Source organism: Spea bombifrons, chromosome 9 (assembly GCF_027358695.1).
Source record: "Spea bombifrons isolate aSpeBom1 chromosome 9, aSpeBom1.2.pri, whole genome shotgun sequence".
Lineage (NCBI taxonomy): Eukaryota > Metazoa > Chordata > Amphibia > Anura > Pelobatidae > Spea > Spea bombifrons.
The window spans coordinates 32789519-32805017 of NC_071095.1; the positions used below are offsets into that span (position 1 = coordinate 32789519).

At 38.2% G+C, this 15499-nt stretch overlaps 1 protein-coding gene across 5 annotated transcripts in view; it reads right to left on the minus strand.

Moving 5' to 3' along the window:
* The window catches only part of MTA1 (metastasis associated 1), a 116242-nt gene that overhangs the window by 61797 nt on the left and 38946 nt on the right, over positions 1-15499 (minus strand). For all 5 annotated transcript variants that reach the window (XM_053474861.1, XM_053474860.1, XM_053474863.1 and 2 more), the window contains exons 8-11: positions 13092-13191; positions 9061-9249; positions 7955-8029; positions 6472-6530 (exon numbers count right to left, since the gene is read on the minus strand). In XM_053474861.1, the coding sequence (XP_053330836.1) occupies positions 6472-6530; positions 7955-8029; positions 9061-9249; positions 13092-13191 (423 nt within the window). The remainder of the gene's footprint in view (positions 1-6471; positions 6531-7954; positions 8030-9060; positions 9250-13091; positions 13192-15499) is intronic.

Sequence of the window (15499 nt, forward strand, 5' to 3'; positions counted from 1 at the left end):
GAAATGGGCAAATAGACTGAGTTGTCCTCTGTCCTCATTGATTAGACCGTAATCCTTCATATCTGGACTATCACACAGTGTTAACGCGAGTAAACTAACAAGCTTGGGAGACATTGGTTTGGAGTTTTATATTGACTTCCAATAGCTTTATAAAGCACAACCAGACAACTGGGATTTAGGTGCCTCGATGATGCAAAAGCAATATCTCTTCAATCTGTTGCCTGCCGATAGAGAATGCCTCAATATAGCAAATACCCAGAAGGAGGTACAAAAAGTCATTTCCTCTCTGGCAAATTATAAATAACCAGGACCGGAAGGTTTCTCAGCAAAATATTACAACTTGTTGTCCCGCCATGTTTTTGATAACATCCCCATACATACTCTCACACAGGTCAGAATGATACGAACACTGAAGACAAAGAAAGACCCTAATAGAGAAGGTTCCTACTGCCATATCTCACTGCTTAATTGGGTATAAAGACTCTTTATAACCTGATGCCAAACAGATTGCAGGACATTCTCCAACCATCAGATGGGCTTTGTGAAAGCTATCGGTCTCGGATCTCGGATAGTCCCAAAGCCCAGACGTACCTATACAATAATATGCTTATTTACAGCTCACTAGTTTCGTCAGGGAGGTAACAAGCATTTAAGTCTCAAGACTGTGAATAAGGTTTTTACACCCTCATCAGGAGAAAATACACCATAATGGATTTAAAAATTAACCCAACGTAACATTATTACTATCTACTAACAGTATCCCTTATGCTATTGCACAACGTAACTGCTAGATATAATAACAAAGCTGTTTAGCAAAGTATTCGCGTGTTGCTTTGAGACGCCAAAAAAGACATTTAAAAGATGACCCCTAAACCCAGGGAAGGAATATTAGCAAACTGTTCCATTTGGGGAAGAAAAACCGAGGGACTCAAGCATGCTGTATTCAACCCGATACAAGCATGAAATGTTAAGAGGCAGGAGAAACCCTCAAAATCCAATGTTCTTGTTGGATATATGACTGCAGCGGTCAAATGTAAATGGGGTGTTTGAGATCATAAGGTGAAGTGCTTTAAGGGAATATATATTTCTGGACTTTCAGGGATACTGCACCCCTACCTCAAAATCACGAGGTGCACATTTCATGGTTCAACGGTAAAAAAGTTACTCGCTTTGACGTATAATTATTTTCATGTAGCCATTTTGCCACAAATGCATGCCAAATATGTTATGATACACACTTTCAGCCTAAACAGTAGGCTTTTCTGCACCCTAGGTAGTTAACTGGCCATAAAGACGCACAGGGGTTAATGAACACATTTTCAGAGGGATGGTTATTGTCCCTGTATGTATATGTATAATGATCTTCTATCCCCGCTAATATGTTTACTTTGCTAGTGTAAAGAAATTGACTAGTTTACTTCTGTTACTAACTTTCTAGTTTCAGACTTCAATATCCAAACAGCTTCCTTCTTTAGTGTTGTGTCATTGATGCATTAAAACAAATGGAGAGTTTACTTTGCTGTCACTGGCTACTTTAACCAGTTTACTGCTCTTTTGTAGTTTGTAAATGATGCTGTGTATCACTTTGATTTTTTCTTATTTCCTGACTGACTGTTCTATTAAGACACATTGGTTTCAATTTGTTCTGTTTGTACTTGTTACCCAATGACACATGCCTATCAGTGTATTTCATTAATTTTAGTTTGAATATATTCCACTAACCTTCTGTGTTTCATCATGCAATCAATTCAACCAAGTTAATTAGCTTCAATAATGCCATTCACTGGTTGAAGTTGGCCTTCCTATAGATCAGTGTTTTGGTAGAGCCTCTACTAGTTTGCTTTTGTGAATTAATTCCCAGTGTCACCATGTTACATCACTGTTCCCCAAATGCGCCTTTACTCTGTTTGTGAACACCAGATCCAGACAGGTTTTCACGGAGACATGAAGCAGCCATTTAGCAGGTTCAAAAATGTGCCCCCCTTGGCCAAATTGCAATCAATGCTTTCTTTGCTCAGCCGGTATAGCTGCAATCATATCATGGCATCCAGCGACACCAAACAAAAATGTAGGGAGCCCCATACGATCACTCCTAGGTGTGGTTGTATTCACCGTATTGAAAGGATATATGACTTTCATTAGGCTAGGTTTCCACTTGGGTTTTTGTCCTGCGTTTTTTTTCTTGATGAAAAACACCAAGAAAACTGCCACTGCATTTTCCTGCGTTTTGGCGTTTTTTCTGGAGTTTTTTTCTGGTGTTTTAGCCTTCCTGTGGAAATTGCTTTTTTGACCTTAGGCAGTTTTTCCAGCCTTTACAAGTTAGAAGTTTCACCCAGCTAAAAGGGATTAGGATAAATGGCAAGTGTCTGCCCTCTCCTGATGTCATTTCTGTGGTAGAGTTCTACTTAAACGCCCCGGCAGACCCTTTTGTCTCTTTTCTGTGGTTTGTAAGGCATGCTTTATTCCGAATGTCTGCTCCTCTAGGAAGATTGGCACCAAATGATGGTGCAAATTGTTTGCTGTTGCTTTTGGCACGCAGGATCCAGTTGGTTTGTTTGTAATGGCATGTTTGTTCTAAATGGTGTAAAATTCAATATGAACTTTGTTTTGTGTGAAACTGTTTGTTTCCAGCCTATTTCTCCTAGGACACAGATACTGGGTCCATCCTCTGCATTGTAACTGTGGACTTCTATTAGAGACTTCTATTGGAGAAAAACGCCAAGATTTCCTTGCAAAAAACGCCAGAGTGTCAACATGCTGCGATTTTGAAAAACTGCCACAAAGCCCAAAAACAGCAGAAAACCGCCAAAGAGGACTGGAAAAAACGCCAAACAGAAAAACGTCAAGTGGATATGGCATTGTGCGATTTCCTATTGAAGAACAGCTAACATCTGGCTGCAGCGTTTTTTCACTAAAAAAACGCCGTGTGGCTGAATTGGCGTTTTTAGCAAAAAAAAACAAGTGGAAACCTAGCCTTATAGTGGCGCCCAGCGGCTAAAGAAAATGAGTTAGGAGGTGATCAACAAAGTGCCTCTATATAGATGAATAGAGCAATACACACAAAAAATGGCAGGAGCGTTTTAAACCACCACCTGTAAAAGGATGGTGACACTAATTGAAAATAAAAGCCTTCCAAGAGGGTCTCTCCATGACATCATAAGGGGAATCATCCAGATCAAAGAAAATGTGTCCAAAATGTTTTTAAAAAAAGTTTTTATGATCAAGCCTTAAAATTGATGCTGTATCTTCCCAAAAGGTGTTCCAAACTGGGCATAGGCACAAACCGACAAAATAAAAAATATAAAATTGTGCACCTCGCAAATGTGACCCCTTAGCCCCAAAACAACCCGACAAACCTATGCATGGATGGCATCACTGTACTTAAGAGATGTTGCTGAACACATATTGGGGTGCTTGGCAGTAAAATATACCAGGAGCTATAAATTCATACCTGAAGTACTAAGTGTGCAAAAAAAAAAAACGAAAAAAAAAAAAAAAAAAACACACCAAGAAATTACTACCACAAACTTTGATTTGGTTACATTTGTGAATGGAAAAGGTTAAAATACAAGCGTTTATCATTCAATGATACCCCAGGGTATGTGCATGTAGTCAGGAGCACCTAATTATCTGCACATTCATATACATAACAAACATTCTATATTTTCAAACTATGACCAACTTTAGTCAGAAACATTGAATCAACCTGACTATTCATAGCACAGAAAATGCCCAAAACCTTCCCATAAATAATGTAAGAGCTTGCTGAATTCATAATTTGAGCTGGGAACACTTGTGACACAAACAAGTACTGAAGAAACTAAAAACCCTTCTTACAATTTCTGTACTGTGATACGTGCTTAGAGAAAACACAGATCACACCCTCTCATGTAAAAACACAAGTCAGGAAATCATTAATCTGTTAAATGTCTCAGAAATGTGTCCAAAATGCTATGCTAAGTATAGGCACAGGGTGTACCATGCATGTGTCGTGGAAATCTAAGGTTATGATGACCACCTTCTTTAAACGTATTTAGTTTATTCTGGACACAAGCAGCTGCAGGGAGATCTGCACAAAATCAGACAAATCTGTCAGCTTTACAATTTCTCACAATATATATATATATATGCATTGATCACAAAGGAAAATCAGTACACTTCTTTTGAAGGTTAGCGCTGACTTTCTACATACCAAGTGGTCTACCAGCGGTGGTACTAGTGGCACAGAATCCCGCTAATATTGGGCAGCTAGACCCAGCAACTCTGCAAAGTATTTGTCGTAATACAATATATAGTATATAGTCTTTTGCTTGATTATTTTGAATTGTGAATTTATGAATAATGTGCTTTACATGCTCTTACAGAGGACCATGCACTGGGGTCACACTGGGGACTCAGTACTTAGCATCTTCAGAGTTACAATTTGAGAAATACCATTACATTCCCAAAGTAGAATAAAGCACATCTGTGTGCTGACAGTTTGCCCTTCAGAATGACATCAAACATGGAAGGAGGGGAAAACACAGGGCCTGAGAAATAAGAATAGGTCACCTAGCTATCAGGTACAGGTACCAAACAGAAAATATGAGGTATTAAAAACTCCCAGAGAATAAGCAACAAGTAATGGGATCCCGGGATTGAATTTCTTTATATTTTGATATATAAAGACCCTAACATCAAGAAATTACCAAATAATATTTTCTGTAAGCTTTCTGTGTTTTACCCCTGTTTATTTTATACTGTTGTGTATGTATTTTTGTGTCTTTTACCATTTTTTTGTAAAGCACTATATAAAATTATATAAGTTACCATATTTGCATGACTATAAGACTACCCCCCAAAATTTGAATACTTAGGGGAAAAAAAAGAAAAGCCTAAATATAAGACTACCCTATAGGAAAAGTTTTTACTACTAAACGTTAATTCACATGTAAACTATTTTTTCATATTTAGTAAAAACTGTGATTGAGAAAATGTGTTTTTGTTTATATTTTCTTTTATTTGCCAACATGCCCCCTAGTTATGCACATCCATTCCCCAGATATGCCCTATACCCCCTTATATGCCACTCTGCCCCCAGAAATGCCTTATATCCCCCCACGCGTCAGACTCCCTGGTGTCTAGTGGGGGCGGCTGGTGGACGTCTGCGCGATACGCGTAGACAAATTCCACTTCTGTCTGTCACTCTGCTGGGGCTTCTACGATAGAGCACCGGAAGGTCATGTCACGCCGGCGCTCAATCATAGAAGCCCCAGAGCGGATGTTGCCAGAGAGGAGGATCCAGGTCCCCTGCAGTGGATCTGGATCTTAGTCTTATAGTCAGACCTCTATTTATGGTCCGATTATAAGACTACCTTGAATACAAGACGTATTTGCTCGGAAAAAAAAACCTTGTCTTGTATTTGACCACATAAGGTAATCCTTATTACTTGAATCTTTGGGCTCCAGCTCTGAACTCATAAGCTTCCGATGACAGTTATGTTACTTTTTTTTTTCTTTTTATATAGAACTTGTGGTGGTAACAAAAATAGTTTGGGAGTTGTGGGGTGAACAGAGAGTGAGTCTGCAAGCTGGTTTTTGCCATTAACCCAAGTCCACGTCCTCTTTAACGTTACTCTTGTCCGTCTGTTATAGCATGCTCTACCAAGAGGTATCACATTAGGAAAACAATGATGAATGTTTAGGAATAACTTATTCTAAAGACTAAATTGTGAGATTTTGGCCAAAACCCAAAAGAGAAAGGACTGCAGATATTTAAAGATTTTCAAGCCCTCATATGTCTTCTTCATTATCCAAGGACTCTTTCGAGACCTCTGATATAAAATGTAATAACCAAAATCCAGAAAAGTGGCCTACTACAATCCATCACAGACCTCTAAATACTTTTCTTACCTTTCAACCATCTTTATTATGACAGCAACCGTACCAGGCATACGCACTAAACTAGGGTTTATTTGCATGGAGAAACCTCAATGGAAATATATTTTTGCTACTTGAACATAAAATACAGTGCTGTACACTGTAACATAGGTTAGCACTAACAAAAGCCTTGTTTAAACTCATTTTGTTTCAATAAATGTACTTTATATGCAGACCTGGAGGCTGCTATTGTTGTCAGTTGTGTTTCCCTGCTAAATCACCACACTCAGCAGATTTTTACAGCAACACTAATCAAGTCTGTTCCTCCACAGACTTTCATTGATCAGACTGTTCTACTGAGAGATTAGCAATGAGACATTTTATAGTTTACAGTAGGTAGTATGATAAGGAGCCTGGGTGGTCGAACACATATGATCGGCTGCCTGGAAACATTATGCAAAACCGAAAGCCATTAAAAATATTGTTCGAAACATATTATAATCTGCTACTAGTAATACAAAAATTGTCGAAGGTTCAGCTTTAAGCATTATACACATTTACATGACAGCTTTTACTACTATTAGATGACATACTGAAAAATGAAACACTTACTAGTTGGGTATGTAGACTTGTTTTAATTTACTCTCTGCTTCTGCTGCTTTCAATCGCTTCTTTAAAAGAAATGAGAGATGTTTAGCTTTAAGATTTAATTTAACTTCATCATTAAAAAAAACATGCTCTCCAGCACAAAGAGACAGCATAAAGCAGACAAAAATATTCCATGCACAACATTGCAAAGTAGCTGACAGTATCCCTAGAAATTGTGTATGTATAGCAGAAGGCCCCTTCTATACACATTTTCCCTGTCAGTACTTAATATTTCTGTTACTGTGTTAGAAATAAACAGACTACATGAGTTGCAAAACTGTAATTCTGGGTCTTTATTACTTGAAACATCAGCACTCACTTTACCTATTTCTTCACGTGGTGCTTTAATTGTACCTTAACTAAGTGGGGCAGAAGTGCTAGATACACAATGAACTTATGGAATTTAAAGTGGCGCTCAACAGTGAACCTTTGGGCATTGTGATGGAGCAGTAAAACAGAGGCCTAGGAAAGATTGCACCAATTGCCCCAGAACATATTACTAAAAAGTTATGTTCATATACTGATGTGATATTGGGAGTTATGCTGTACTACCATCAATGTCTGGCACAGTATATATTGATGGGAGTTATGCTGTACCACTTGCTATATAATCAGACACTGTACCACCCTAATGATAGGTGTTATACTGTTGTGGTTGTGGTAATGGGAATTGTGGCATACCACTGCTAGGCACAGTATATACTGATGGGATTTATGTTGTACCACCTTCAGTGTCAAAATGTGAATAAATCACTGGGTTTGAGGAAATGTCTTATTTAATATCATGAATTTACTTTTAGTGCAATATTTAGTACAATGTGTGTGCGGGGGGGGGGGTGTTACAGATGACCTGTGGAGTGGTTGCCATAGAAAACGGGTATGATCAGAGGGGTTGTGTTTAAACGAGAGGACTTAGATTTATAGACACATTCACCTGTAGAACACCACATTTTTTTTTTTTTTTTTTATTTACGCTCAGCCCTGTCAGTCACTGTTTTGCAGCAAAAAAAAAAAAAAAAAAAAAAAGTAGATAGCACGGGATCAAACAGTCATATATGGCTTCATATGTAATATACACATGCTTTACATGTTTCCCAGTTTGTTTTCTAACTGTGGTCCCTTCAACTTCCTTTGTATAAAGGAACAAAAGTATTTAGCCAGTCGGCTACATCTTTATTCTCGTTTGCATAACTCATTTGTCTTTATTATTTATTCCTAGTTTATATTTTCTCCTTTTACCTATATTTTTTTCTTTTATATCTGCACTCATTTTGAGTCTGCTTATAGTTTCATATTCTTTTTCATCAATATACATGCCACATTTGCAGTGCCGCACTGGTTTACTTTCTCTACAGATGTAACCCATAAAATACATACACCAAATAAAATGTACAAGTGTATATACACATGCACACATGTACATAGATATTATTTGCAAGTTTCCTACCTGTTGCACATATCTGTCTGTTGTCTTCCACATATAATAATATTCTATGATACTGGTCAGAGATTTCCATGGTAACTAGAGAAAAAATACCTTTATTAAGTATGATGGTATTACTTTATAATGAATAGCTCTAAACAGTACTTGACAACTACATTATTTAAAAATGTAAGTGATAAAATAATTCTAACGCAACAAGATTTTCTCTATTTTTGTGGCATAAATTTCCTACATCTAAATTTTCTCCCTCTCATATGTACCTAAACAACAAGAAAACAAAGGGCAAAATACCCTTCAAGCTGCCACTCAAAGGCACAGCACATACAAACATTCCTTCAAAACAAGTGACATTTATCACATTCTTAGCAATTAACCCCTTAATGACAAAGCCCGTACATGTACGGATGCATTGTTTTCAATGGGTATAGGAACCACCCATTGTCCTTAAGGGGTTAAAAGGCAACTTATATACAATAAAAACAAACACACAAACTTGTGTTGGGTAAATATAACATACTACACGCATGTGTACAAATTAATGCCCAAAGTCGGTGCATGTTTTTATTAAGAGTATGGTTTCATCAGGGGCTAAAACATATTGCGTATTGTACCTCACTGTTGAGTGGCTGCTTTTTAAATTAATTTACTGTCCGTTTAAATAAATACTTACTGCATGACCTTGGTAATTTTGGGGAAATAGTGATCATAACATAGCAACATTTAAGATTAATTAATTAAGCTCAGCCAAAATGTTTAATTTGAGGAACGCCAACATCAGGCGGCTAATGGTATGCCCAATTAAATATCTCCAAATACATTTCAACCTATGAGGCTTAATAGAACAGTTATAAAAAGAAATAGGCAATATTGATTGCACCTCAACTGAAAACGGTCTTTAAATTTAACGAGTTGCGTTCAAAGGACGATTCTCCAACTGGACAAAAACGTATGTTACTGTGTGGAAAATACCTTGAACATGATAATATATGATTAGCTGTATCATAGCTGCCTGCAATGGTGAGCTTCAGGTTTGAAGATAATAAAGGCTATGGTTATTGTTATTAAAATTGCATTTTATTTTGCTGGGTAGGGGCTCCAATATTACTCACAAAGTCCTGTTGAATGTCCGTAAAGTCCTTGCCATATTTTTCCAAGGCTTCTTCAAAGAGGTTGGCCTCTGATGCAGACCATTCTTCCATCTCATCTCTGCATAGGACCGGGCCTCCTTGAGGTACCAGGGCAGAAATTGCTTTGGATATGTCATACGCATTCTTGTGCAAAGTGTCCATTGCATGGAACTACACGAGAAACACAAATCATTGATATACTTTAAATCATACTGTTTTATAGAGTGCAAGCAGATTATGTAATGTCATTACACTAGAGGTACAGTAAAACCTTAACAGTTACAATGAAATTGAAACAATACAAATAAAGCTTAAAAGTTGCCACCAGCATTATGCCCGCTGTCTGTCATTATGGTGTACAAGGGTACATGCTCTCGACAACAAGGACTACCAACAGGCAAACTCTCTGAAAATCTAAAGGTCTCTCACCTACATCAAAGAGTTTGGGACAGGCCAAGTATGTCAATGAACAAGCAACAGTCAGTTAAATAGCTCAGACCTGACATCAAAATAAGAGATCCAACAAAAAAAAAACCAAACACACCAATAAGTCTCACTGCACAGGTGAGAAAGAAAGAGCAATAGCATTAAGTCTAAGACAATTGGTGCAACCAAGACTCTGACATTAAGCTGCGTACATAAACATGCACGACAACACCATGACAACAACAAAAAAAAAAAAAAAGAGAAAAAATAAAAGATTGAGGACAATCAGCAATAACCCAAAGATCAAGAACCAGGAGCTGTAACCTATAAACGGTTGTCTCCCCAAACCCAATAGTGAACACAAAACAAAAGTGGTCAGCACACCAGTAATGCTTATTTAATATACTGTGCAACAATAGGATTTTGTTTGCCTTTAGTAGAGGCCTTTATCGACAAAGTATCTGGTTAAGACCTCACAGGTATTGCCTTGCCCTTTATTGTGCCGATTTATTCTGTTGTGCTTACATGCTACTGAAGTATACATTGATTGCGTACGATATTTATAACACCACAAGAAATGCCTGCACCCGGCAAAAAACAGCACATACTCGACCCAGGGGACATTGTGGTTGGGTCAAGGCACGGGAGAGCACCCTTTAGTGCGTCCTCAGTAAGGGAAGTCTAGTTGAACATAGTAACACCCTAACAAAGTTAACTGATGCAGTAGTATACACACACAGACCTAGACATATTTAGTTTCTTAACCCCTTAGTTCCCCTATAGACGTACCGGGACGTCCAAAAAACGCCCACAAAGAAACCCCTATGGACGTCCCGGTACGTGCAGCCTTTTGTGCAGCGTCAGGGACACATCCCTGCCGCTGCACGGGAGACCAGGCTGTCGTTTGACAGCCTGGACTCCCCCCTGGCAGCAGAAGCCGGCATTGCCGGCTTTCTGCTGTCCGATCGCCCGTAACAGCTTCTGGCATGAAAGCCGGTAAGCTGTTACGGTTGAAAGTGCCCGATTGCGCGAGACGCTGCATCTCTATGAAGCTTTTTAAATCACTAACCATTTCTTTTCTTTTTTGTTTTGTTTTTTCAGCATGTGAGAGTGAGAAACATGGCACAGACTTGCATAGAGATCACAGTGTCTGTGCCTCATCTGATATCCCAGCAGGGTTTGGACAGAACCTGCAGGGGATATCCGGTCCTCCGATGACCTTCCGGATGACTTCAGCAGTGACGTGACCCGGAAGGGAATGCCCGATTGGGCATTAAAAAATGTAACAGTTTTCCGGTGTTTGTGCCGGAAGCTGTTACATGAGATCGGGTAGTAGAAAGCCAGCGATGCTGGCTTCTGCTGTCAGGGGGGAGTCCAGGCTGTCAAACGAAGGGTAGGACGTACCGGTACGTCCATAGGGCATTCTTGGGATGCGTTTTTTTGGACGTACCGGTACGTGCATAGGGGACTGAAGGGGTTAAACACCAGGTCTCCTTAGCTTCTATAGTTTTTGGCCGAGCATTTAGAGATGTCCCATGGACTATAAGGTTTGAAAAGGTTACTGAAGTATTACAGTTGTCTAGAGTTCCTCCAAAGCCCTCCCCTATGTCACAGTCTGGCCACCTACAGCCTGTCTCACCTGCTATTTCATGCTCTTCCAAAGCTCTAGAAATTCTAATACACGGTCATTGGGAGTAAGTTTTAACTTAGGATGTTCCTAAGTAATCAATTTAGTGGTATCAAATGTAATTTCCACGTCAAGACTCGGGATCAGCCTGCAAATGCAGAGACGAGCTGTATTTTTGTTTCATCTGACCATAGAACCCAATCCTATTTGAAGTTTCAAGAGTGTCTAGCAAACTGAAGGCAGAGTTTGTTTTTGAGTAGAGTCTTTTTTCTTGGGGGGAAAAAAAAGTTGTGGTGATGCAGGAGATGTCAGATTGTAGTTTTGGAGTTTTTCTGACTACTGACTAGTTCAGGGGTGTCCAACCTGCGGCCCTCCAGCTGCTGCAGGACTACATCTCCCATTCTCCTCAACCAGCCCCTTAGCTGAAAGAGCATTATGGGAGATGTAGTCCTGCAGCAGCTGGAGGGCCGCAGGTTGGACGCCCCTGGACTAGTTGAACACTAGTTAATAAGAAACGTATTCTAAATCTAAATGAGCATACATAACACTCTATACATTACAAAACAAGACATAACATCTCAGCCACTGGAAGTCACTCGCCAATCAGATTTCAATTTAATAATGCAGACGTTACCCTAATATACAACTAACTTGATGGATTTTGCCTAAATGATATCTCCTCTCAGTTCTGAAGTGATTTAATCCAACTGTCCCATTTCTGTATAGTGTTCATTGACATCTTAGATATACTAATGCCTCTTTATCTGTAACTGGTATAGTAGCTGATGTCTACAGCGTAAAGCAGAAATATCTTCACCCCTCTTCCAATTTTTTGCCATTAGAATTTTTGCCGCAATTGAGCAATGGATAGCCAGAGTTTGGGTTTTGCTGAAAGGTGGCCATTTTAGATGTAATAAGATTGTTTGGGGTTTAATTGGGAGTTTGACATTTTCTATTCCACAAAGGTCTTATCTTAGAGCAATGCCAACAGACGTGTACATAGTTTCACATACTTTTTTGTTAACTTTTTCAAATGCTTTATATCATCGTCCTCTTCTATGTTAATATTATTTCAATATTTCAAATTTTTTGGAATATTTTTGGCATCTATTGTATGCAAAATAGGTTTTTTTTTGTTTGGGGTAACCTAAGACGCCCAGTTATAAAGTTTTGGTCATGGCAGAAAATTGTAGTACTGGGGTGAATAGTGTAAATAATATGTAGCCAGGGATCTGGTGTCGGAGAGTGTCTTGTCTCTGCCAGTCCTCGCTTGTGACAGATGCAAGGCATGGAGGAGAAGAGAAGCTGCCGATTAGTCTGTGACCTAGTAAGCCAACTTCCAATCTGTGAGAGAGTAAAATGGTAGTAGGATGTGTTTTCTCCGGCCCTATTTAATACACGGTTAAATCAGTAAGATGTCAGAGGATATCTCACCTGTTTGCCATCTATGGAGATAGCCTAATCAGCATTTTCTTTAATTAAAAGAAAATGGTTACTTGTTACAATTCTAATACTTTGCGTGGGGATTTCTGTGCCAGCTGGGGAAAATTTTGCATTAAAGTAAAAGCTGTGCATCAGGTTTTTGCCAAAATGTAACTTAAGAAAATCTCCAAAAACAGGTCTAGACCTTGACAAACAAAGGATTAACCATATATTATGCAGTCCAGCTCGACTTACTCTTGCAGAAGAACGTTTCTGGGTTTGGTCCTTCATAATGCAGAGGCATCTAGGTTTCAGTTCAATACAACTTTCCTTGCACTTATGTTGTAAATTCTGAAGGGCATTTTATGAATGTGAATTTAGCCTAAATAAAATAGCCATGGAGGAAGAGATCATTCACTTCTCAGATACCAAGAGAATTTTATCCTATGTCACATTTATGTTATGTTCAAAGTCACGAGTCAATTTTTGAAATTTCTTTTTCACATAAAAGGTGTTTTACAAGACTGTCTTCTCTTACCAGTGTGATGTCTCTAGAGGCAGCAGCTGCACTCATGTGTAGACTAGGCTGTCTGACAGAACTACTGCAGTCTAACGCACGAGCAAATGTACCTACAGACCTGCAAAAAATAAATAAAGATTAACTATGCATCCAAGGACTACTCAGAGGCAAAATATACACTTGAACACCCACATCTGTGGAAATAAATCCAGTTAATAAATGTTTACAAATGTTATTTGCATAAGTACAGATATAATAGCAGTATACATACATATTTAAATAATAATGGGCAGATTTTTGTCTATTTTTCTTTTTATCATCACTAGGCACTAAAAGAAACTAGAGTATTTAAAACAGACACCAAGGATAATAGCTTTAACATCTGCTATTTCTGGTATACAGTTACCTTGCTCATTTCTTTAATTAATTAGTTATATACATCTTTACAATGTTTATATAGGGATTATAAATCGTGCCGCAATGGAGGGGGGGGGGTGTTAGCAATATGTAAAAATAGACAATTTAAGAAAGTAAGAATAACACATTTGCTTATGATTTTAATTCTTATAAGGCATGCAAAGTTTACATGAACACCGTATCAAGATGGAATTCTAACATTGTGAAGACAGAGGTTCTAAAAAAGTTAGTTCTGTAGATAAAACAGACAGATAAAAATAAGTTTTTTTTTTTTTTATTTGAACAGAAGAACCACAGGCTAGGTGTAGTGTTATAGGTAAGAAAGTAACTGCATCTATTATTTTTTTCCCCTATCAAATATAGCATCTCTATATGGACAAGTCATGTGCCACAAAAGTCTCTTGTGAATCTCTGACTGAGCAGAATTGTACACAGATTTTGTGGTTATTCTTCTGGATTTTGTTTTGAAGCATATTTCTGTCTCAACAATAAGAAACTGAGAACGGGATGTGTTATGCCCCATCCTTTGCAAATTTATTTTTAAAGGTGATAAGATCGTACCCTCCCAAAAATATCAATATCTCAACATACAAGTATGGCTCTGCTACATAATATTTTAAAACAATGGCAAAGTACAGCTTTCATGCCTTTTCAGAGGATTTTAATAGCAGTACTTCCATTTCACAGTTTACTTACGAAATTAAGACAGACAGCATTACGTTTTAATATACAAGACAATAAATGAGACTACAAAAACAACTTTTGTTTCAGTAGGTTTCCGGTACAAAGGAATTCTTACTGGACAATACTTCAAACTTCACCAAAACTGCAAGGATAATTATTTATTTTTTTCAAAATACACGAGATTCTTTAAAGATAAAGGGTATCCAGACTGATGTCTTCTATTCAGAAAGCACTCAACAAAGGTAGGGAAGTATTACTGAATTCTAAGATCCCAAATCTTAATCTAAAGTGATACATTTTATGGGTGCATTTGAGGGGTTTAATAGAATAGATATTGGCCCCTCCTAGAAGAGGACATATACCAGGTTATCCCTACAGTAACACTGAATCAGAATGCCATGACAAGGCAACTCTGCTCCTTTATTACTTAAAAAAAAATATTCAAACAATATTTGTAATAGAAAATATTTATTTCATTTGTATATAAAAAAAAAAAAAAAAAAAAGTGGTACAGCTTGAAATACAATTTTGCCAATTTGGAGTATTGTGACAATTATTTCTGATAATAGCATGTGTATATCACTACCATTTTATTTTCCTTTCAACAGAATGTGTCTCAGAGCAGAAAATCTTAGCAACTGCATATCACAAGATAATAGCAACTTAATTTGAATACAAGCCTGATAAAACGATTACTGAAATCTGGACACTTCTGAAAAAGGACCAAAACACATGGAAATATATGGACCACAAGTAATTTCAGTAGAGCAACTGAAACCAGCAACTTTTTTTTTTAAAACTTTGCGATACTTACGGTAAGAAGCAAGTTGTCAATTAAGCAAATGGGAAAGGTTTCAACTCTATGTACATAATAAGAATTCTGTGTAATAGATAGGTAGGAGGAATAACAGAATCAGAATGCCCTTCTGATGCCTAGTCCCCATGAGGAAACCACACCGAGCAGTGGAACTTTCGATAAAATGTACAATGGAAAACTATTGTGCAGTTTTACTAATGACCCCCTCAAGACAAGAGTCACATCCATCTTGGTTAGGGTTTTAACCTTATGTGGCTAAAACAGGGCTCGACAAATCCCAGGCGCCAGGTCGCCATGGCGACTCAGAATTTTGTCTGAGATCATTCCCACGGAGTGATCCTGTAGGCTGAAACCGCGATTGCAGGAAAACCTGCAATAGCGTTTTCAGCTGCCACAGGCAGCTTCAGTGTTGATTGGGGACCTGACACAACACCCCCCTGCTGCCTGATCGCTCCATGAGAGCGAAAGGGCAGCGTTAACCCCTTCAATGCCGCAATCGCGCCATTTA